General features: G+C 39.8%; 1 protein-coding gene across 7 annotated transcripts in view; it reads left to right on the plus strand.

Moving 5' to 3' along the window:
* The first annotated feature begins 10,382 nt into the window (after window positions 1-10,382).
* The window catches only part of ATP6V0A1 (ATPase, H+ transporting, lysosomal V0 subunit a1), a 60,137-nt gene continuing 45,025 nt past the window's right edge, over window positions 10,383-25,494 (plus strand). For 4 of the 7 annotated variants that reach the window (XM_006901664.1, XM_006901662.1, XM_006901663.1 and 1 more), the window contains exons 1-4: window positions 10,383-10,545; window positions 18,417-18,495; window positions 22,495-22,592; window positions 23,163-23,291. In XM_006901664.1, the coding sequence (XP_006901726.1) occupies window positions 10,429-10,545; window positions 18,417-18,495; window positions 22,495-22,592; window positions 23,163-23,291 (423 nt within the window). In that variant the 5' untranslated portion in view covers window positions 10,383-10,428. The remainder of the gene's footprint in view (window positions 10,546-18,416; window positions 18,496-22,494; window positions 22,593-23,162; window positions 23,292-25,494) is intronic. The other 3 variants (XM_006901665.1, XM_006901666.1, XM_006901661.1) reach the window with 2 other exon arrangements.

Here is a 25,494-nt window from a genome sequence, read left to right on the forward strand (position 1 = left end):
TTCACAAATGTTAATGGATAGCTCAGTTTAAATATTCAAAACAACATCATTATCTAAGCTTTATATGGTGTCGTATCATGTCTTCTAGGACTTTAACTGTGGTCAGCAGTATTTATATATAATTTTGAATATATTTATGAAAGATCTCCTCATTACAGGGAGATCTGGTGGCCTAGTGATGAGAAGTTGCCCTGTAATCCCAAAGGCACACGGTTCAAGGTCACCAGCCACTCGACAGGAGAGGGATGGGCAATTAATCCGCCGATGCCTCTGAAAAACTGCCAAAGAGTCAGCTGTGGGCAGGTTCTGATTCTATGTTACTCAACTACAACTTACTTTATTTATATACATTTGTATGTAATTTTGTCAAGGAATATATTTTTTCAAATGTCAATAAATGCTTAAGCACAGTCCAGGAAATTATTTTGGTTGTCTTTCTAAGAAAGCAGACAGGTAATTGTAGATAAAATCAGTCTCATTGCCCAGGTTCAAAATCAAAAGCTACTATTCATCTTTCAGTGCCCATTTCAAGTGTCATGTCTTCTTAAAGCCTTCCCCAAGCCTGTAGTTGTTATGTACTATTGAGTCAGAACCAACCGTCCAGCAAGTTTTCAGGGGCAGTACATCACACAGGAAGAGATTGCCCGTCTTTCTCCCAGCTGTTCAATTTTAACCATGTACCTTTGTGTTGGCAGCACAATTTATATCTTCTTAAAACTTTCCCCAAGCCTGTCACTGTTATTAAGCATCAGTGAGTCAAATACAACTCGTAGTTACCCCATAAACAACAGATCAGAACCTTGTCCATCTTCACAATCTCTAACATATTCCCACTCCTGCAGTAACTGCGTCATTCCACCTGATTCAGGATCTTTCTTTCCTTCTCTGTCCCTTCATCTTTCTAAACATGATGTCCCTCTTCAAGGAACAACCTTCCCTAGAAACATGCTCAAAGTATTTGAGACAAAGCTTCATTATCTTTGCCTCATACCTGTTTTTAGCACTTTTCTCCAAAACCACAGTTCAAAGGCATCAATTCTTCTTCTGTCATCCCTATTTATTACCCAGCTCACAAATGCATAGCATGTGACTGAAAAAAAAACCAAAACCAAACAAACCAAAAAACATGTGTCCTGAATAGGTACACTTTAGTCCTCAAACTGACATCATTGATCCTCAATAATTTGGAAAGGTCCCTGACTACAGACTTTCGCAGTGCAATACGCCTCCTGATATCCCTATTGCTGGTACCCTGCCTGTTGTTAGATGCAGTTACTTTGGTTCCAACAGAATGAACTGCCTGGTCTTGTGCCATCTTCACAATTGTGGCTGTGCTTGAGCCCATTGTTGTGGTTACTGTGTCAACCTATTTTGCAAAGGCTGTTTCTCAGCTAGGGTTTTCTCTCTTCTGCTAGATTGTGCACTTCATGCCTCAATTTCTAACATTATTTCTAATATACGGTTTACACTCAACAGATGTTTGCTGCAAGAATGATGAATTTTTTTTTGTTTCTGAAAGTTATTTATAAAAGTAGTCATCATCATTTAATTTAAAAAGCATTTTCCTCATATATATGTTCTAATGTGAAATACCTTTGAAAAGTATAAATGAAATACAAACATAAGCACTAATATTATATGAACCTGCCAAGCCTGTAAAGCTTTCACTAGCTCCACACACATTTTTCATTCTCTCCTCTCTGACTCTTTTCCAAAGTGCCCTTCCTGTGTTTGTTAGAAGAATACAATTATCTATTACAAATTCTCCTCTCAACAAATAATGAAATCTATGTCAAAGGGAGACAGAGAAAGTGTGGTTCCATTCCATCTGTGTTCTTTTGTTAGTAGTGGATTCTCATTAATGGCCCTTTTTATGGATTAAATTGTCCCCTCTCAAAATATGTGTTGTAAATCCTAACCACCACTGCTCTGCTTTCATAAAGATTTATGGCCGTGGAAACTCTCCTCTGTCCTGTAGGGTCATGGTGAGTTAGAATCAACTGAATGGCAGTAAGTTTGGGTTTGGAGTGTTGTTTTTGGTGGGGGTTGTGTGTGTGCTTTTTAAAAAAATTTTGGGAATAGAGTGTCTTTTTATGTTAATGAGATAAGTATGTCTTAAGCCAATCTTATTTTGAGACATGAACAGTGTAAAATCGATACAGTGGAGGCATCTTAACTCTTCTAACTTCACAATAGATGGGGAGGATTAAGATCAAGAGCCCAAGGTTGATTCCTGTGAGGTAGAAGTCAGATCCTCCAAACTTCCAACCTTTTTACTAATTCTGACACCAACTGTCTCTCTCACAGTACTCTCTACTTCCCTACTGGTTTTGATAATTTGTTGCAATGACCACATAGAACCCACAAACAATACCCATGATGAAGTTTATTAGGGAAGCAATAGGTTGCAATTCAGGGTCAGAAAGGACTCAAGATAGAGTACTTTGATTGGAACAAACCTATTCTCAGCCATGCCTGAAGGTATGCCTCTCTAGTTCTCAGCCTCTGCCCTGCTCAGGTAAGTGTTACAAAGCTCTTTTAACTCTGTCTTTAAGTGCCCAGAGGCATCCCACTCTATCAGACAGGCTCGCCCAAAGACACTAAACTCTGGTTTAGGCAAACCTAGCTCTACCAAGTTCCCAGAGACACCTTAATCTGCTAGCAAGCTTCTTGTTCTGTGATGCTGAGATTTCTGGCCCTGTGGACCAGGAAATTTACCACATTATCTCTTGCTGATCTGGTTCTGCTGTCACAATTTCGCTATCACTATTTTTCATAATTTGTCATCATCTCAACAAGTTGTTGAGGTGATATTTTGGGTTAAGGAGGTCTTCAGTGCTTAGATTCAGGTCTAAAGGAAACACTCCATTTCTAACTCTTCTTTTTTAGTTGTTATGAGATACTCCCTTTCTGCTTCTGCAAGGCTTGTATTAAGCCCGGAGGGATGGCAAAACTGGCCAATCTCTTCATTGGGATTTTTTTTTGCATGGTGCCACCTCATGGTACCTTATTTACATTATTTGGAAGCTGCTCAATCCCTGTAATGAACCCTAAGCATCTTATTTGTGCACTACCACCAAGTATATAAGACATGATAAGGATGACATAGGACAGGACAGGGTTCAGATCTGCCCTTCCTAAGGTCGCTATGAGTCAGACTCCAATCAACAGCTCTTAACAACAACCACTACCATATACTTGATGGGAGTTACAATTATTATTGCATTATATTAAATAATTTACTGCAAGGAAGGAATAAGAAATGGGAAAAGAGGGATGCCAAACTATGTGAAGATTGCTCAGGAGTAGAAGGTGAGAATAGATGAAGACTTTTCCTTTCAAAACCACAGAAAGTGAAAGCCTTCCTCTAGACCAACACTGTGAGTTCAGCCCTGTAGCCTCCAACTGTGAGAAAATAAATTGCTGTTCATTAAAGCCACCTACTTGTGTGGTTCTCCTCTTATAGAAGCATTAGATAACTAAAACAGGTCACATTTCTTTTTTAAACGTAATTTTTATTTTATACTGGTTCACTTACAAACTTCATATTCATTGTTTTTAACACTTGATCTTTTCTAATTCCTTTACCCACCCCTCCCTCTACCCATCAGATTGTGAATCAATGATTACTCCCCCCCACCACCCGTCCTCACCCCTCTGCTTCTACCCTTCCCCCACCTAGATCCTCATACACATTTTACTAGTAATCTTTCTATTTCTACAATAATGGTCTTATATAGTATTTGTTCTTATGGGACTCAGTTAGTTCAGTTAGCATAATTCACACAATGGAGTACTATACAACATGTAAGATTTTGAAAATCACTACCTAACTTGGTAGGTTACATTTCTTTTATGATCAGTTTTCCATACATTCATTCAACAAATAGAACTTACTATGTAAAATGCTCTAAAAAAATAATCATTGCTGTTGTCTCAGAACTGACTCATAGCCAACCAGTGGGTGCTGGGAGGCTGTAAATTGCAAGGAAGTGATTGTCCATCTTTCTTCCTCAGAGCCACTCATGGATTCAAAACACCACAGAGGCACTGCTTTGGATTAAAGTGCAACTCCCTACTGACTCCACACATGAGCTCCCCAAGAAAAATGCAAGGGAAGAGAAGAATTGTTCTATTTGATAATAGGAAAATAAAGAGCCAAGTGGAAATATGTGCATTCCATGGGCAAGCTGCAGGAAAAGTCTTATAAGAGTTCCAGTGAGGATCTGAGGCTCACAGAGGTGAACTCACTTGCTCAAATTCACACATCCTGCAACTGTGAGAGTCAAGATCCATTTCTGGTCTATTTCACATCAAATGGGGGAAATGGAGGTTTTCAAGCCCATTTCAGATTAGTACAAAAGCCTGCAGTCTTTCTACCACACTACACCTTGGCTTCCCAATAGGCTGCTCCTTTAGTCAAACAAAAAGGCATTTCCGGCAGCCTGAATCCACCAACTGGCTCCATTGGAGAGAAACAAGGGAGCTACACCTCCCATAACTATTTACTGCAGAAACTCAATGGTGAGCCACTCTGCAGTGAAATTGACTTGATGGCAAGGGACCTGGTTTGGTTTGATTTACTTGTACAAGAATGTTGCACTACATTGGCAGCCAGGGGAATAAGAGGCTGAGGTGGAGGTAACAAATAATACAGGAAATACAATTAGCAGGTTGCCATAACTAACGAGATGTGGAAAGAAAAGGGAAATAATGTAGCTGAAGGTGGTTTAAGCTGTCATGGGTGGTGCACCTTGTTAATGTGCTTGGCCAACCAAAATTTTATAAGTTCTGTTTACCTAGAGGCTCCTGGGAAGACCTCGTGGTCTCTTCCAAAAATTCAGTGATTGAAACTCTGTGGAGCACAATTTTACTTTTGACACACATTAGGTCGAAGCTGTAGCCTTTGTAACTAGGAAAGCTGTGATATGATGAAGAAGATTAAGGGTTTTAGGATAAATGACAATTTTTATTTGTTAAAAGTCAACTGTTTAAACATTTTTTTAAAAATTAAAATTGAGTTTTTTGTATAGGAGCAGAGGGTGAGGATCGGCGGGAGGAAATCTTGGTGGATGGAGGGAAGGAGTAAAGGAAATGAGAAAGGTCTGTTAGGAGATCTGAAAAGACAAGGTAATGGTGGGTATAGTTCAATGGTGATTAATTTTATAAAACAATGAATCGAAACTATTGTAAGAAACACAGTGTGAGTGAAGGATAGTGTAAAATACAATGTATATGAATTTTGTATGCAAACTAATATAAAATAAAAATTAAATTTTTTTAAAATCAATGAACTCTTTTTAATTTGAAAGAGGAAAAATTTGTTAGCTAGTGGCCCAGAGAAACTCTTGTTGCAAAGATCTAAATCAATGCATTTTGTATTAAAACTTAATTTTTTAAAAAATAAGCCTCTAGAAAAAGAAAAACCAAACAAAACAAAAACCTACCCTAAATAATTCCAGAATATAATGAAATGTATAATTATTAGTAGAACAAATGAATGCTGGGGGGGGTTGAATCTGTTCTAATGGTGCCTTTTCAATGTAATCTTTTATAATATCATCAGTTACAAAATATATAAAGCATCTCAACATTTATAAGTAAAAGTTTTTGACTATAAGCACCAAGTATGGGGCAATTACTATTGTGGCTTCATTTTGTAAATGAGGGAATCTGAGGCTTAGAGAGTTCTAAGGTTATAGATCTTCAATGGCACATCAAGATTTTAATTCAGTCAGATCAGCAGAGTTTGAACTCAAAATGAAGGTATGTGAGAAAAACATTCACGTAAGAGAGAAAGCCATGCTGGCTGTGTTTGAATTCTGCTGTGCCATTTACTAGCTGAGTGATGATCTTAGGCAAATTACTATGCATGCCTCAAGTTAAACATCTGTTAATCATGAGATTGCTGTGAAGATTAAGTAATTTCATATTTTATAAAGTGTTTAGAAAAAGTACCTGGCTCATAATGAGTATTTACTTTTGTACTCACCCTTCTTTCATAATTATTGGTACTTTCTCACTGAATCATCATCTCATCTAGGATAGAAAATACCCATCTAGAACACCAAGCACTATGTCTGTCAGATGTCACTAGTGCTTATTGCCAGCATGTCTAAACTGACTCCTAGCTGACCGTCTGGTGGGTTTTCAGAGGCTATCTATACCTCATATGAGAGGAGACTGCAAAGAGAAACTGGTGAATTTGAACATACTGTCTTTGGGTTGTCAGTGCAACTCCCTATCCACTAGACCACCAGAGATCCTGTCACATAGTAGGCCCTCAACAAACATTTGTTGTCTGAATAGCATCATCGAGCAGGCACCTCTACTAGAAATATAATCTCTGCGCTTTGGAGAAGGGTGATGAACAGAAAAGTAGTTGTGTCTAACAAGTAGATATTTAAGTAGAAAGACTGCCAAAGAAGAGAGCAAAGAGGGAAAAGAAATAGAATTGTAGGGGGCAGGATTGATAATAGAAGGTAGAATGAGACAGAAAAAGAGCTGTTAGAGAAAAGGAGTTCAAGAGAGTTGAACAACAAAAAAAAAAGAGTTCAAAGGAATTGAGGCGAGATCAGAGGAAAGGCTGTCTTACTATTAAGTGGAGTATGAAAAATTTGTGGTTAGCAAGCAGCTGACTGAGGTTAATTATTTTCTTTTTAAGTCTCAGAAGAAGGAAGCGACAGTGATTGTGTAATAGTTTTCTAAAACTCTGTAAACTTTTCAAATTGGGTCCCTATCTGCCTTGTACAGAAAGTTGGGAGCACTAGCAACCTTTTTTTTTAGCTATATGAGAGTTTTTTGATATATATGAGAGTTTTGATACAGGCCATGGTCTTCACAATCACTTGTTATGCATCAGAGAGGTGGACAATGACCAAGGAGGATAGAAGGAGAATTGATGCCTTTGAGCTGTGGTGCTGGGGAAGAGTATTGAGAATACCATGAACTGCTAGGAAAACAGATTTGTCCTGGAAAGGGTTAAACCGGGTGGCTCCTTGGAGGCAAGGATTCTGAGGCTCCTCTAACATACTTTGGACATGTTGTGAGGAGAGACCGGTCCTTGGAGAAGGACATCATGCTTGGGAGGGTGGAGGGACAGCGCAGGAGGGGAAGGCCCTCTATGAGGTGGATTGATTCAGTGACTGGGGTAATCGGGATGGGTATATCGGAGACGGTGTGATTGGCACAGGACACAGCAGAGGTTAGGGCTGTTGTACATAGGGTCGCTATGAGTCGCAAGCGACTCGACGGCACATAACAATATCATGAGAGTTTTATTCCAGCTTTGTAAACCTTGACTTAAAGCACAATAAAAAGATTTTAAAAAAATAAAGAAAACGAAGTAGCAGAATTTCAATGCAAATTACGTTAAGAAGAAGCAATGAAAACTGTTACTGTGTTAATGTTTCTTTATGAAAAAACCTGGTTCTAATGTACCTGATAATTTACTTGGTGAAGCCAGCAACTTTTAAGAACAATCTTGTTCTTTAAGGTTCACAAGAAAATCATGAGAATCAAGGAGTATCTTCACTTATATGAAAGAAACGTAAAAAATGCAATGTTTATTTTTGCCCTTCTTGTAGAGGCTAGAACAGGATTGATGAGTTTTGCCAGACAGATGAAATTATTAGCACCAAGCTTCTATCTGTAATATCTCCCTCATTACATCTCAATAGGATTTCACCACCTACAGAGATTGAAAAAACTGGTTTTCCCAGTTTTTCTCGATATAGTTCTAGTTTTTTAGGTTCGACCTGGGAATCCTCGTCCTCCTTCACTGAGGAGTCAAAAAGAGAACCAGTACCAGTATTTGAAGGTAGGAGTATTAATAAGCCAGCATGCCTTTTTTAAAAAAATTAAGGGTTTTAGTTCTGATGAACGGCAACTCCCAGGTAGTGAAATGGGGCCACAGGAATCCACCCCACAAGATGTTTTGTTTGTTTTTGTTAATTGGAGAAAAGTAGACGCTGGGAGTGGGGTGGAGAGTGGCTTTTTGAAGAGTTTTTCATACCCAAGTGAATAAGGCCCGCCTTTTGTCTTTCAGAGACATAGACCTTGAGAGTGACAGAAAGCGTGACTGTGTATTTGTGTGTTGTGAATTAGTTCTTTGGATATGCAAATAAAGAGAGCAGGTAGTCCAGCCTCGAAGACAGGGGTCGGGAAGAGGGAGAAGGGCTCAGGAAGGAGACGCTCCCCAAACCCGGACCGCCTGCCCCACCCAACAGCCGGGGTTCCTTAGCGGGGAGAGCAAGATGGCGTCAGCACGCAGGGTCTGCACTGCGGCAGCCCGGGCGAGGCCACACCCCATTGGCCGGATGCGATGAGGTCATCGAGGGGGCGGGACGGCGGCGGCGTGTGGGCGGGGCTTTGCGGACGCACGCACGTCGAGGCCCTGCGGCCCGAAGCTGCGGAGGCTGCGGACTGGGGCTGCTGCTGTGGCGGCGGTGGGGGGGCCCGGCGTCCGCAGGTGAGCGGGGGCTGCAGGTACATCGCCGCCGGGCGCGGCCTCTGATCGGCGCAGGGACCCCCTGGGACTAGTGTCCCAGCGTGTCAAAGGGATTAGGGGGAATTTAGACCCCAGGGAGGTTATGGGGTTCGCCCCCTCCGTGGGCATCCCTCCTGGCAGAGGAAGCGGAGGTTCGCCCCCTGTTGAAGGGCCCGAGCCTCCCTCCCCAGTTAGGGGCGGGCGACAGAGCGGAGTGGTCTGAGTGGTCATTTCACCTGGGGAGGCCAGCAGGTAGGTGTGTCAGGATTCCTGCTTTCTTACCGAGTCGCCCGGAAGAGGAGCCCGTGACTGTCCAGTTAGGTGATGACCTGGACAGCCACGAGCAGCCGGCACGCTGCGGGGCTGCTGGGTCTGAACCCGTGAGCACAGCTGCTATTTTCACGTCCTTTCGAGGCTGCAGGACCGCTCCCATTGGCTCCGTGGGGCAGAGGTGCTCTGGGAAGACCTGTCATCGTGAAAGAGCAGAAAGGGAGCCGTGCTCATCAGACGTCCGTGCTCATCGGACGGAATTTTACGTTTGAAGGTTGTGCAGTGGCACCTTGTTTTGCTTTTTGGGGAGTGAAGGTGGGGCAGCTGATTTGGATGATTCCAATATATTGTTAGTAGCTCGTAATGAGCCTACAGCACAAGGCTGTTACCTGTCAGGACCAAGAGGGCCGCGTCTTTTTTTCTCCACCTGGTGGGTTTGACCTGTCACTTAACACACGGACGTTTTAACCACAGCGCCACCACCACGACCTCGGTTCAATAGTAGACAGTCTTAAAATCAAGCTACGTAAGCTGTTGAGAAGTCGGCTTATATGTGAGTGTGTTAACTTGCTCTTGTCGTCGTCAACATCAAATGCACAAAGGTCTTGTCATTCAGATTCCTTAAAATACCACTCAGCTTTGCAGAACAGTAAATCTTCCTTTGAGGCCAACCTCACCCGAACAGTACTGAGTGTGAATGCCCACATGACACTAAAAATAGCCGGACATCATGCTGAGCTTCAATGTTGAGCAGCCTGTGTACCTTAGAGAAGAAATAAATGGCATTTCAGGACCACTGATAGCGCCAATTGTCTCTCTTACCGGCTCTATTAAGACAACCCTAAAAATGAAAGCTTTATTGGGCCAGGCTTGAAAAGACTTGACAGATGAACAGATGAGAACAGAAAGGTGGAGAGCTTATTCTCTGTGTCATGATAAGACTGCTTTGTCATTATCAGTGTATTCCTGTTATGAGCATGCTTACTTAATAAGCAATTTAATGTGCAATTTGTTTTTTTTTTTTTTAAAGAAAATCATTATATTGTTTTAATTCCTTGTGGGGAAAAAAGTGTTATCAGAAATGTTTGAAGATTAACCCTTTAACATAACCTTAGCTTTAGTGTATTGCTGGGTTTTGACTATCGGAGGGGGGACAGTAAAGGATAGATAGTAAGGGCCATAGAGACATCCTTCTTGAGAGAGTCACCAAGGTCTCTTATGTTTGTTTCCTATGTGAGCAAAATAACAAGGGACAGTACAGATGTCACTATCTCATAATATTGTATCCAGGTTATTTAAAGAGCTGTTTGGGATTCCCACTTCCTGTCCTTAATCCAGATCCATTTTCATGTATTGAGTTGTCTCAAAACACTGTCATTTGATCCTGATGTTGACGGCAAAGGAAGTGACTTTTCATCTGGTGTTCTGTGGAACCGGATTCAGTGACTGCCTTTGCAATTTCTCCTTTCCTTCTTTCTAAGAAGAATGTCAAAACAGTTGTTTATAGCTTGTCAGCTTGGGGTGGGAGAAATGGAAATACAAAAACAAGTGCCGTATGGTGCTGTGTGTGCTTGGCCCACTGAGTTATTCCCAAGGTCATATAATTTTCTCCTTTTTTCCTCAGTTGGAGAGGAATTTCAGCACTCTGCTGACTGATCCTTTTTGCCACCATGGGGGAGCTTTTCCGGAGTGAGGAGATGACGCTGGCCCAGCTCTTCCTACAGTCAGAAGCTGCATACTGTTGTGTCAGTGAATTAGGAGAACTCGGAAAGGTGCAATTTCGTGATGTAAGTAGTTGTTTTAGTGTGGTTAAAAAAAATTAAAATTCTTCTTCCTAACTCAGTGACATTTATTGCACTCACCATGTTGTGCATCTGTTAGCACTCTCCTTTCCTGACTTACCCACCATTAACAGAAACTCCTGCTGAAGCAATACCTCCTCCTCCCTTCCAGCTCCTCCCCTTGGTAACCATTAATAGGCACTGGTTTCTGTATGTTTGCTTGTTTCATTTAAAGAGTAGTATTTGTTATTTTGTAGCCGACTTCTTTCACTCAATGCTATTTCATGGTTCATCCCTGTTGTGGCATGTGTCAGGACTCCATTTCTCTTTATGATTGAGGAGCATTTAATTGAATGAATGTGCCATGTCCTGTTTATCCATTCATCTGATGATAGGCATTTTTTTTAAATTTTTTTTTTTTTATGATAGGCATTTAGGTTGTGGCCAACTTTTTGTTATTGTGCAGTGAATATTGGTTCTGATTTTTCTTTTCAGAAATGACATTGTGAGAGCATATACTGTGAACTGCCTTTCTAGTGGTGAAGATGTTTTGTGTATCTTAAGACTGTTTTATATACTTTGTATATTGTATGTGTCCTTTCTCAGTGGATTTTTAAATTCACTATTCTCTCAGAAATTTGACCATGTTGATACAAGTAATTCTAATTCCTTCCTTTTAATTACTGTTCAGTCAGTGCAAGAATATACACAGTTTATCAGGTTATTTTCTGCGGAGGAACATTTAAGTTGGTTCCAGTTCTTTCCTATTATAGTATTACAGTGAAAGTTCTTGTATATGTCTCCTGGTATACTTCTGCAGTATTTTCATTAAGGTACTGTCTCTCAAACTGTTTGATCTCAGGTCCTTCATACTCATAAAAATTATTGAAAACCCTAAGGAGCTTTTGTTTATATGCATTCTATCAATATTTATTGTATTAAAATATGGAAACTGATAAATGTTCAAAACATGTGTTTATTAAATCCTCTTAGAATTCCAGTAATAAGCCGACCAAACCCAGTGCTATTGAGTCAATTTCAATTCCTAGAAATTCCACATAACAGAGTAGACATGTAAGGTTCCCAAGGCCGTAATCTTTACAGAAGCAAATGCTACGTCTTTTCTCCCACAAAACAGCTCGTGGGTTTCAGCCTTTTGGTTAGCAGCTATGCACTTTAGCACCTCTGCCTCCAGAGTTCTTAATAAATCTAGTAAGATGTTATAAATATTCTTTCTCAAACAACAATTAAAAGGTAAAAAGAGTTTTCACAAACCTCTTTAATATCTCTTTAAGCTATAGAGGACTGATTCTCATATCTATTTCTGTATTCAGTCTGTTGTGGTATGATTATCATAAGCCTTTAGAAAATTACCCTGCATACTTTAGAAAAGGAGAGTGAGGAAGATGGTTTGTTGTTTTGTTTTGGGCTTTTTATTTTTTATTTAATATTGTTTGATTTTTGCATAGAGTAAGGGAGGCTGAAGGTGAGAAGTGACCAGGGAGAAGTGACCAGGGAGGAATCCAGCCCACTTCTCATGTTCTGCAGAAATGTACCTTCTGTCAGTGTGTTTGATCTGCTGTGGCATTGGTATTTTGAGAAGTCCAGGCTAGTTATTTTGCGAGTTCTCAATTTGTATTTATCTGAGAAGTGGGCTGGATTCCTCCCTGGTTACTCCTCCTCATCCCTTTCCATGGTTCTCTGCTAGTAATTCTACCCCGTCTTTATCACTTCTCACCTTCAGCCTTACTAGTGTACTTTTCCCTTCCTAACCCCCAAGTTAATTTAAAAAAAAATAAAAATCAGTCATTGTTGCATCATTTGCTTTCTTCCCTCTCCCTTCCTTACTGGTTTTAAAAGGAACTCTGGTGGCCCAGTGGTAAGGCACTGCACTACATCCCCAAGGGCACACGCTTAGAACCCACCAGCTGCTCCATAGTAGAAGGGTGGGCAGTCTTCTCCCATAATTTACTGCCTCTGGAAACCCGCTGGAGTGTCAGCAATGTGTCGGTTCTGACTCAAAGGCACGTAACAACAATGTAATTAATAAATTATAATGTCTAATCAACCCCTTATTGTGTACAGCCTTTCCTTTCACCCACCTTATCAGTTTAGTGATTTTTTTTTTACTCCCCTCTCCCCTACTTCCCATTCTAGTTAACCCACCAGGGTTGATTCTGTGTGTAAACTTATCTTTGTTATTGCTATGTGCCATAGAATTGACCACAACTCGTAGTAACCCTTTGAACAACAGATCTGACTCCGCCCTGTCCTGTGTCATCCTCATCATCCCTGATGTACTTGAACTCATTGCTACACTCACTGTGTCAGTCCATCTTGTTGAGGGTCTTCCTCTCTTACCCTGATTCCTCCACCTTTCCAAGCATGATGTCCTTTTCGAAGAACTGTCCCCTCCTTAACAACGTGTCCAAAGTAGGTGAAGTAAAATTTCACCGTCCTTGACTCCAAGGAGCACTCTGATTGAACTTTTGAATGCACATTTTCCTGGTAGGAAAATTTAAAAAGACAGAAAACAACACACACACGATTGTTTTGAGATTTCCTAGACCATTGTCCTATTTGTTAACTCTGTACTAATACAGAAGTAACTTACTTGCTATAGCTTAATAATAAGGTTTGATATCTTCTATGAGGTTAAATGTATCTGAGATGAGGATAGGGCGATTCAGAGCCATTGTTCATCGGGTCACTTTGAGTTGTAGTTGACTCAATGGCACATACAAAAACAGCAGAAATATGAGTTCCTACTTTGTTCACCAGAACTGTCTGGGTTAAATTATGGCTCTTTTATTTATTTTTTTTAACTTTCTTTTTTAAATTTTTTATTATTAATTTCAATGAAAATTTGCAGAGACTTTGGATTTCCATTCATTCATTGTTGCACTTTTCTCCCTGCCCCCTCAGTTCACTCTTCTCTTTGAAAAGTTAAAAGAAAAATTCTTCCATTGTTTTACAATCCCTCCCCCCAGGTCCACTCCACTGTGCAGCCTTTGTTCTGGATTTCTGTCATGACAATAATACCTAATCCCATATACCTTTTAAACAGTTTTCTCCCTCATCTGTTTCAGTGCAGTATACATTATTTAGCCCATCTTTCTCAGTCTCCCCCCAACCCCGATGTCAGTCCTGTTTTACAACAGTGGCATTATGCAGTATTTGTCCTTTTGTGACTGAGATACCTCACTCAGCATAATGTCCTCAAGGGTCACCCATTTTGCATAATATTGCATGAGTTCCTTGTTTTTCAATGCAGCATAGCATTCCATTGTGTGACTATACCATAGCTTCTCTAGCCATTCATTTGTTGATGGGCACTTAAGGTTGTTTCCAACTCCTTGTTATTGTGAACAAAGCCACAATAAACATGGGTGTGCATATATCTGTTTGGGTTGCAGTATGGTATCTTTGGGGTATATTCCCAGTATTGGAATTGCTAGGTCAAATGGTATCTATATTTGCAACTTTTTGAGAAAGTGCCACACCGCCTTTCACAGTGGTTGCACCATGTTTTTTAACTTTCTACGGTGATTTTGGTGAAGCTTCACAGAGCAAGTCCATTTTCCTTTCAACTATTCATACACAGTTTGTTTCATGTCATTGATTGCAGTCCCTACAATGTTACAGTATTCATCCAAATTCTTATATTTCCCATTTCCACCCCTTTTCTCTTCGGCCTTCCCTGGGCAAATGAGCACTTTTGATCGCATTTGGTTGATTATTCTGACAAGTGCCTACCTCCCCAGAGCTACTGTTCTCCTTATAGACCTGTCTCCTTTTTGGCTAAAAATTAAGCCATGGGATTGTGTTCATTTCCAAGGGCCATAGGCTGAGGTATTTCATCAGTGAGCCTGGTCTTTTTATGAATCTTAATTAAATTCCACATTTTCCTCCCACTCCACCCAAGAATTTCTTACATGATCTCTTTCAGGATAGTCTGTGGTAGTAGCAGAATGCCATTGAATTCCTCTGGTCCTGGAGGCCAACATCTCCTTGATTGGTGATTTCTAGGTGTCTTTGACTTTCTTTACTCCTTATTGGGCAGATGATGAGAGACCAGTGTTGCATCTTAGATGGTGACTTAGGAGTTTTTAAGATCCCAGTTGGAAACACTAAAGTAGGATCTAGAACGTTTTCTCTGTAGGTTATGTTGTGCCATTAGACCTCGATGTCCTCGAGACAATCATTCAGAGCCTCCAAGCCCCCTGACTCAGGTTTCAAGGTATTTGGCCATGATTAGGTTTTTGTAACTTTGCCCTCAGTATTCTCTACTATATCCATGCATATGTTTGCAGCATATTTAGTAACCTCTGTCAAACCCATATTGTTTGTGAGTATAGTACCATTCACGATTTGGCACCTCTTCAGCTTGGTGTATGTATCTACTTAGAGATTATTGTTATCCCTGTTATTGCAGGATTGAGTGTGGAATATTTACCTCTGTGTTTTTAATTTGTGCCCTTCTCCCAGTGTCTTCCTTTGCTATGATTGTTTTATACTGCCTCCCCCTTACTGTATACTGCCTTCTCCACCCAGGTTACTATGTGTCTACCCCTCTACTTAGTGATTTACTGCCCTTTTACTTTGCATTTCTGATAACCATCAAGAAATATTTCTTTCTGAAACCTTCTCTTGACTTTTTGTAATGGTGTTCTCAAATAATATTTGCTCTTTTGTGGTTACTAGTTTGACTCTCTTCAGTCAGCTGGCCAGATTCTCTACCAAAATTCTTGGCATAGACTAGTGAGCACATCAGGGCTGCATCTGTTTGTTGGTATTTGTTCCCAGTAAAAAAAAAGGTGATCCAAGAAAATATGACAGTTATTGAACAATATCATTAATATTGTATGCACATAAATTCTTGCTGAAGAGTACTCGAAAACAGCTGGAACAATTTGAACAACAATTTCAGTTAGCATATTAACTTCCAGGTTCTTCCATGTTATGAAGTGTTTCCCAGATTCATCCTAACTCTTTGCTTTGTGTACTCCACTATATGTACCATTAAGGATGTTGTGGGCAGAATATTGAATGATCCAGGAAGCATAAAAAGAAGGTGGAAGAAGTATACAGAGTCACTGTACCAGAAAGAATTGGCTGATACAGAAGAATCTCAAGAAATAATATATGATCAAGAGGCAGTGGTGATGAAGGAGGAAATTCAGGCTGCTCTGAAGGACTTGGCAAAAAATAAAGACTCAGGAATAGATGGAATACCAATTGATATATTTCAGCAAACAGATGCTGCCCTGGTTATGCTCATCAGGTTATACCAAGAAATCTTGAGGACAACTACCTGCCCAACTGACTGGAATAGATCCATATTTATTCCCATTCCAAAAAAAGGTGAACTGACAGTATGTGAAAATTATCAAACAATACCACTAATATCAGACGCAAGCAAAATCCTGCTGAAGATTATCCAAAAATGACTGGAAAAGTACATTAATGGAGAACTACTAGAAATACAAGCTGGGTTTATAAGAGATTATGGCACTAGAGACATTATCACCAATGTCTGTCTGTGTATCATTGACTATGCAAAGACATTTGACTGTGTGGATCACAACAAATTGTGGCTAACTTTGAGGAGAATGAGAATCCCTTAACACTTGATTGTGCTTATACAAAACCCATAACTCAGACCAGGAAGCAGTACTCAGAACAGAGAAGGGAAATACTGCATGGTTCATAATCAGGAAAGGAGTGCATCAGGGATTGAACCTGTCTCCATACCTTTTCAATCTATATGCAGAAAAGGTCGGTTGGGAGGCTGGGCCTTATGAGGAGGAATGTGCCATCAGGATTAGAGGAAGACTCATCAACAACCTACGTTATGCACATGACACAACCTTGCCTGCTGAAACTAAGGAGGACCTGAAGTGCTTGTTGCAGAAGGTCGAGGACTATAGTCTTCAATATGGGTTGGAAACTTAACATCAAGAAGATAAAGATTCTCACCACTGGGCCAATTTGCAGCACCATGACAAATAGAGAAGATATTAAAGTTGTGAACAGCTTCAGCTTGCTCAGCTCCACAGTCAACACTCTCCACACCAGAGGTTGTGAAATCAAAAGACGAATTGCACTGGGAAAATCTGCTGTCAGGGACCTCTCCAGAGTACTGAGAAGCATCGTGTCTGTCTAGAGACTAAGGCGCTCAGAGAACTGGACAGTGACTAAGGCTGACAGAAGAAGAATTGATGCCTTTGAGTTGAACATACCATGGATCACCAAGAAAAAAATTAGGCTTTCTTGGAGAAAGTGATACCAAGTTTCTCCTTGGAGGCTAAGATTTTGAAACTCCATCTCACATACTTTGGACATGTGGCCAGGAGGGACAGGTCCTTGGAGAAGGACATCATTCTCAGAAGGGTGGAGAGACAGCGCAGGAGAGGAAGACCCTGGATGAGATGGATTGATACAGTAACTGGGGTAATGGGAGTAGGTGTGTCAGAGTCAGTGAGACTGGCTCAGGACAGGGCAGGCTTCAGAGCTATTGTACTTAGAGTCACTAAGAGTTGGATAACATTGCAAAGAACAGAAATTCCATAACTCATAATTGCTCATGAGTTTCCTGTACCATGTTGAGACATACTTTAAAATCAAGAAAGATAGGCATCAGGGTTGTATCTACTCACTGTACTTATTAAATCCAAATACTGAACAAATAATCTGAGAAACTGGACTATATGAAGAAGAATATGGCATCATGATTGGAGGAGGACTCATTAATAGTCTTCACTATGCAGATGACACAGTCTTGACTCAGTACCCCGTATTACAATGTCTGGCACATATTTGGTGCTCCATAAATATTAAGCAAATAGCTATAATTTAAAATATTTTCATTTTTTTTCTTTTAAAAAGATTTTATTAAAGGTCTTTACAAAGTAACATGCAAAATTCAGATCCAGTTGCCAAAGAGACACTATTATGCAGTTGAGACTGGCTGAGGCACCGCAGGTGGCTCTGGCTTTCCACCTTTCTGCCTGGAGATGGAGATACTTGACAGGATCTCATCTTTGGGCTCTACAGTTTTCACGTGGTTATTTGCATTATTTTTATGGAATATATATCACATGATATTTTACTAGCTGTATTCATCTTCTCTGTTAGAGTGCAGACTTCATAACATGTAGACATTTGTTTTATTCTTGCTTATATTTTTCAGACTCTCATCTTCTTTTGAAAATTACTTGTTTAAAAATTAATAAGCCAAGCAGCTACAATTCCAGAGGCACACAGTTCTAATCCACCAGATGCTCTGCTGGGGAAGGAGGGACAATCTCCTCCTGTACCAGTCAGATCTGATTTGACGGTACACTCACACAAAAATAAAAAAAAAAATGAATAAGCCAAGTTGTCACCCTACAGGTTAAGGCCCTGGGACTGAAGAACAAAACAAATTTATGCCAGATTTCTTCTGCTTGAGATGAAGAAAAGAAAGAAAACCAAAGTTTCTGTTGTATCTGTTGCCCAAATTTTAGTTGGTGATAAAGGGAATCCCACAAAAACTTACAGTCTGGAAAAAAAATGTTTTACCACCATGCATTGTCTAATTTGCCTCCATTCCAGTAAATGTTGAAACAGTAAGATAGGTGGTTTTTCTTTCTCATTGGTGGGACTGACCTCAAAGCCATTTGTACAGGTCAGTATGAATTTTGATTAGTGTTATATCCTACATTGATATACACACCTCTGGGATTGCAGTGCAGCTTCTTGGCACTAGGCAAGAAGTCAAGGTTCAAAAATAACATTGATATAACATTAAGTTTTCACTTTCCACAGGATACATTGTTCTCAGAGGGAATAAATCCAGTATTTTAATGTTATTCATCTGTTATTCTTATTTTTAGTTAAATCCAGATGTGAACGTTTTCCAACGGAAATTTGTGAATGAAGTGAGAAGATGTGAAGAAATGGATCGAAAGCTTCGTATGTATATTTTGGTCTTGTCTGATTGTTACGGTTAAGGTTGTGTGTCAGCTTGGCTAGGCCGTGATTCACAGTAATTTGGCATATTTCATGTAATTGATCTTCATTTTGTGATCTGATGCAAACAGAAAGTCAACTGAAAAGTGAGTCTCCTTGGCCCAGTGACCTGCATCCCGTGTATATGGATGTTCTGACAAAACCCAAACTCTCTTAGTCCTGCATCCAGCTCTATCCTCTTGCCTCTTGTTCTGGCCTGCCAGTTTTACAGGTTCATCCCCGCTGTGACCATGTGAGTCAGTGGAAGCTTACAGCCTGGTGTTTACTGGCATCCACAACTACATGAGCAATTTCCTTGAAATGAATCTCTTACTCTTTCTCTCTGTCTGCATGTATACACAGAAAGACATACACATGCTCCACTGGCTTTACTCTTCTTGTGAAACCTGCCTAAGATATTTGGTACTGAGAGAGGTTCTAGAGGAACATAATTGTAAAACTAAGTTTTCTGAATTGGTTCTCAAGTTGTTCTTAAAGGTGATAATCACTCTGTGTTGAGTCATAAAGAGGGTGCTACTGCTAATCTGTAATGTGAAGAGACAATAGAACTATACAAAATACTGGTGCATTCTTGATTGTGCATATGTTAGTTTTATCATATAAGGTACAAATAAGACTTCGAAGTCATGTTCATTTAGAGATCATGGTGATTTAAGGAGATGTGTACTGGTGTCTAGTTGAAAGTCTGTGATGGTTAAAGTTATGTGTCAACTCGACTAGGCCAGTGATTTGGGATCCTCAGTGAATTGGATGATGGTATATAATAACCTTGCATTTTGTGATCTGATGTGAGCAGCTAAATCAGTTGATAAAGGAGCTTCTTGGGGATGTGGCCTGCATCCAGTATGTATGGACGGATGTTCTGGCAAAGCTCACTTTCTTTTGGCCCTGTGTTCAAGTCCTCTGGCACTTGGGACGTGAATCAGAAGCCTGTTGTCTGACCTGAACATTTTGGGATTTGCCAGCTCCCACAGCCACATGAATCAGCAGCCAGCCTTGTAGGCTGCCAATTTTGGGTTCATCACTTCTGCAACCATATGATTCAGAAGAAGCCTTCAGCCTGACATCTGACACATAAATTTAGGACTTCTCAGCTTTCACAACTCTCTGAGCCATTTCCTTGAAATAAACCTCTGCATGTGTATTTCTATATGTGCTCTGGTTTCACTGGTTTTGCCTCTGTAGAGAATGCCTAACACATTGATGTCTCTGTAATGAATAATTTCAGTCATTTGTCTTAGAGATGCTAGCTCTCTTAATAAAAAATACTATAGGAGATAAAGAAAGGAGGAAAGTCTCATGATTCTGGTGTTTGACGGTTTCATTTATTCTGGTATAGTTTGTGGTTTTGTGCTATGCATTGCTTAATGAAACTTTTCTTTTTGACAATAAGACTGCAGGCTACAACACTGGTTACATTTTCATAGGGAGGACTTGACAACAGAACTGGCTTATAGAATTCTGAGAGTTAAGACCTACACTACCTTTAAGATGGTGTTTGTTTGTTTTTTTTTACTACCTTTGATTTTTAGATGTCAACACAACTACTTTTTAATTTGAAGTATTTATGAGGGTGAAACTAGTATTAGGAATGTGTTGAAAGCTAGAGTTTCATAAACTTTATTTCATTCCTTATCCATAACATTCCTTCAAGCTAGGTGGTTCTTCACTTAATAAATGAAGAACCAGAGTTTAGAGAGATGGATGGAGACGCTGGCCCAAGAATATATTCTGTAATGATGGCATCAGTAGATCAGTCTGGAATCTGACTCCAGATTATTCTCTCTGGCTCCGAATCCACGATGTTATATACTACCCTTATGCTATGCCAGCTAATGAGGTGAATCTGTGTCTACACCTTTAAAAAAAAAAGAGTAGCCGGTACCTGAAACACTTTCCTGGTGTTTGAAAGGAGGCCTTATTCTGCTTTTTATTTTGTTTTTATTTTCTTAAAATGGACATGATGGTTTCAAAACTTAAGAAAACCATTATAAATGCAGCTAAGTGGGTGTTCTATTGATTTGTATTCTTTTATAGCTTTGTCAACAACATCTGTAACCAGAAGTTTATACTTTTGGGAAACAGCAGGTGGAAGAGTTGAAGCCGATGAAGGGACAATTTGGGTGGGGGCGTTTTTTGGTTTTTTCTTCCCTCCCCCAAAGGGCCAGTTTTAAAACCAGAAGAGAGAAAGCAAGCAGTTGTGAGGTTATCATCCTCTTTGGGTAACAGTGCTTTTGACAGTGTGAGGTCAGAGAAAGAAGGCTGTGCTGCTGCTTTTATGTAAAAATATTTTTCTTGGAATGAAGTTCTTCCTCAAATAATGGCAGCGTCAGGTTTGGGAAGCATGTAGTAGTCATGATTGGGTTTAGTTTTATACGTTTGTATGTTGTTGTTTTGTACCATTGACTTGGAATCAACTCATAGCTGACTCTCTAGCAGGTTTTCAGAGGCAGTAAATCGTATGGAAGGAGATTGCCCATCTTTCTCCCACAGAGCAGCTAGTGGATTGAACTGTGTACCTTTGATTTGTCAATGCAACTTTTTAACACTAAGCCACCTTCTACACATATATACATACACGTTGTTATTGTTGTTGTTGTTTTGGTAGTGGTATTATGTGTCGTTGAGTCGCCTGTGACTCATAGCAACCCTATGTACAATAGCCCTAAGCCCTGCTCTATCCTGTGCTAATCTTATTGTTTCTGACACACCTGCCCCTATTGTCCTACTCACTGAATCAATTCATTTCATCAAGGGTCTTACTTTCTTGCGCTGTCCCTCCACACTCCCAAGCATGACATCCCTCTCCAAGGACTGGTCCTGCCTTGCAACATGTCCAAAGTATGTCACACAAAGCTTCAGAATACTTACCTCCAAGGAGGAGCCTGGTCTCACCCTCTCTAGGACAAACCTGTTTGTTCTCCTAGCAGTCCATATGTTCAATACTCTTCTTCAGCACCACAGCTCAAAGGCATCAATTCTCCTTCTGTCATCCCTGGTCATTGTCCAGCTTTCTGATCCTAGCAAGTAATTGCAAAGACTATGGTCTGGATCAGGTGCACCTAGTTTCCAGACTAACATTGTTGCTCTTCAGTACTTTGGAGGGGTCTCTGACAGCAGACTTTCCCATGCAATTAATCTTTTAATTTCCTGGCTGTTGGTACCAAGAGTATTGATTGTGGAGCCAAGCAAACTAAAGCAGTTAACAATCTACATCTCTTCACCTTCTATCACGATGCTGCCAATTGACCTAGTGGTGAGAATCTTTGTTTTCTTGATGTTGAGCTTCAATTCATATTGAAGACTGCAGTCCTTGACCTTCTGCAGCATGTGCTTCAGGTCTGGCTCAGTTTCAGTAAGCAGGGATGTGTCATCTGCATAACACAGATTGTTGATGAGTCTACTTCCAGTCCTGATGCCACATTTCTCCTCATAGACTCCTCTACCCCCACCTCCCAGATACTCTGTTCTGCATATAGATTGAGAAGGTGTGGAGAGAACACATCCCTGGCTCACACCCTTAACAATTTTGAAGCATGCAGTGTTTCCTTGCTCTGTTCTGACATATACCTCCTAGTCCAAGTATAGGTTTCGCATAAGCACAATCAAGTGTTCTAGGATTCCCATTCTTCTCCGAGTCAGCCACAATTTGCCGTGATCCACACAGTCAAATGCCTTTGCATAGTCAATGAAACACAGATAGACATTCCTCTGGTACTTCCTGCTTCCAGCCAAGATCCATCTAACATTAGCTACATACCCTTATATATAAACTTTTTATTGTGATTTGGGTGAAAGTTTACATAGCAAATTGCTTTTCTGTTCAGTAATTCATACACTTTTTTGCTTTGTGACATAGATTGTAGTCTCTGCCATGTGCCAGCATTCTTCCCACTGTTTCCTGTGTTTGCCTGCAATCATGTATTGGTTCTGTCATTTTAGGATTTGTTGAGAAAGAGATAAGAAAAGCTAACATCCCAATTATGGACACTGGTGAAAACCCAGAAGTACCCTTCCCCCGGGATATGATTGACTTAGAGGTAAGCAGTTTTTATGAGAAGGAGAATTTTCTTAGTAGTTATGTGTAGAATCCGCTTTCTTGACTAGATGAAGAATGGAGTGGTTTGCCTTATCAGCCTTGTCTGTTGTTTGTGAGTTTCTTACGGGCGAAATGGAAAAGAATTCCCTATTTTATAGTATGAAGCAGTATCTCCAGCCTTGTTCTTTGCTGTTACATAAGTTCATTGGTCTCTTACAACCTTATTGGATTAATATCAATTAGTCTAATAGCCTTATTAATCGTGTGGACTCTAAATGGACAGCTTGTGGCCTTTTACATGTTACCCATTTGAAATCCCTGAAAGATTCACTGAGTATACACTAGAATTCATAGACAAAGATTACTTTAAACAAACAAACAAAAAATTTCATAGAGAAAATTTTCCTGGAAAAATATGTAGTGTGTAGATGTAAGCTATCCTTGATTGTTCAGGGTAGCAACAAGTCTTTAGTCAGAATTCTTTTTTTTCTTCTTCTTCATTTAATGCCTTTTAGAGAAAGCAGAGTAAGTTCAGTAATTTAGATTTTTTTTTCTCTCTCTCTCTCTTTAGGCCAATTTTGAGAAGATTGAAAATGAACTAAAGGAGATCAACACAAACCAGGAAGCTCTGAAGAGAAACTTCCTGGAGCTGACTGAATTAAAATTTATACTTCGCAAAACTCAGCAGTTTTTTGATGAGGTCGGTCAGATTATTGTTCCTTGTCATATATAAGCAGCTGATATTCCACACAAGTGGGCCATATTTTTATACCAGTAATTATTTTCATTTGCTACTTTGAAAGCAGTACCATTTCTGCACCCCATTTTAGTTGAAGAAATGTTAGATTCAGTTGCATTTTTCATGCAGTGCACAACCAACCATAGTTTTTGTATATTTTTACATTTTCTGCAATTGCTCATCTCAGGAAGGGGAAAGGAACACTAAAGTAATTGTATACAAAGTTAATTGAGGCCCCTAGATGTACTACATTTTTTTTAGATGTACATTTTAAGGTAAGTGTTTACTGAAGTTTAAAGTTGAAGAAAGAAGAAAAGTCTGTTACTTGAGATTATAGCAAAGTTTTAATCTTCTAGATTCTTTTTTGTTAAATTTTTGTTTTAGTCTCTATGTTTCCTTATATTCAAGTTTCACTCTGAAGTATATAATCTTTGGGTTTTTACCAAAGATTTTTGGGAGATGGTGCTAATATGAGTTAAATGGCACAAAACAATGTGTTTGTTTATTAGCCATTGAACATTTTAAAGCATGTTTTCAAGAGTTTTTCCTTGTACTGTATGGAAATATTGTTAGGATGCCCATTTAAAACTCCTGAATTCTCACATAAACTTAACTACATTTATCTCAAAGGGGGAAAAGTTTACAAAGAACTAACTTACTTGCCATTTAATCCCATGGAAAGACTTCAAAACAAGGCTTAAAGGCTTCTTCTAATTAACCTGAGGGAGGAGTCTTAGCTTTAGCCTGCACGATTAGTGTTTTTTTCCCCTGATGATCACCAGGCTTAACAACATTAGAGACTGTTCCAGTCCTGCTCAGAGTGCCTGCTTACAAAGTCCTTTATCTCCTTAACAGAAAACATGACACAGCTTTAAAATATAGAGATTGCAGTTTTTGTCTTTTGAGGAAAGACTTGTGAGTTCCCTAGGTTGGGCCAGGAGCTCTCCACACAGCAGCAGATTCTCAAGTCCAGTCTCAGGATCAGAACTGGAAGGTGTGGCCCCGCAATGTGTGTTTTAACAGTGATGCTGAGCCACATTCTTGTTTGAAAACTGTCGTGCTAGAGAAGGTCTGTCGAAGTTGTGACACATTCTCCAATAACTAAGAATCTGACTCAGAGAAACCATGCTAATTCAAAAGATCGGCTGCAGCAAGGAAAAAAGGAGAAGCTCATACAAATTTAATTGCCTGGTATTGCAAAGAATCAGCATCTGGGTATCTAACTAGAAGTCTGCCGGACTATTCTGCTTGCTCACTGAGTTGAGAATTTTGAGACTGGTGTTAACTTCTTTAAACAGCCCTTGTTATCATTGCGTTTGAAGATGTGGGACAGTATAAAGCTCTATGTGCTTCAGACCTTTTGTAACAAACATCACCACTAATGCCATAGGGTTTTAGCAAACATATAATCCAGAATTCTAGTTTGTCCACATTGTTACCTACTTTCTAAACCGCATTATTTATTTTCATCAATTCTCTGGACATTTAATGAGCACCCACTCTTTGTGAGCACAAAATGAGTAAGACATGGTTCTAGCATTCATGGAATTTTTCAGTTTGTCATTTTGAGGCTATTCCAGACATGATCCCTCCCATATCCTGCTAGACACATAGTATCCACACTGATGTCCATAGATCTGCTCTACATCTGGTCCCAAGGTAAAAGCCTATCTACTTGTTTTATCTACCTTGTCTTCCTCCCTTCATACAGTTCAATCCACTACTAAAGTGTCTTTCATAATCTCTTGAGTTTAAAGGTTGAAATGAATTTCCTAAACTAGTTAATTCTGGGGGAAATTTTTAATAAAGGTTGACAAATAGACTCTTTTAGTAAAGGAAGTAGTTATTTGAACAACGACTTTATAATTTAAAAAATAAAAATGCTTAGAAAGATGACATGTAATTTTTTAAATCATTAAGTTATAAATTTTGGAATCTTATTTTGTGATGGATAGTCCTGCACGTGAAAGCTCATCCTAAGAAGGCACTGTAGGTCTTTATAACTTGATGGCCTATCTGTGATGGGTTTTCCCCCCTTCCTATCTATAAAACATGCTTTAAAAAAACAAAAATTCTGGAAATACTGGTGCATAGGAGGCCTCAACCATGAGGGGCTGTTCCTTTGCTTTGTTTCCTTAGGCCATCAAAACAGTACAGGAAGTCC

This window comes from Elephantulus edwardii, unplaced genomic scaffold, assembly GCF_000299155.1.
Source record: "Elephantulus edwardii isolate Elephantulus edwardi_28Jun2011 unplaced genomic scaffold, EleEdw1.0 scaffold00340, whole genome shotgun sequence".
Classification (NCBI taxonomy): domain Eukaryota; kingdom Metazoa; phylum Chordata; class Mammalia; order Macroscelidea; family Macroscelididae; genus Elephantulus; species Elephantulus edwardii.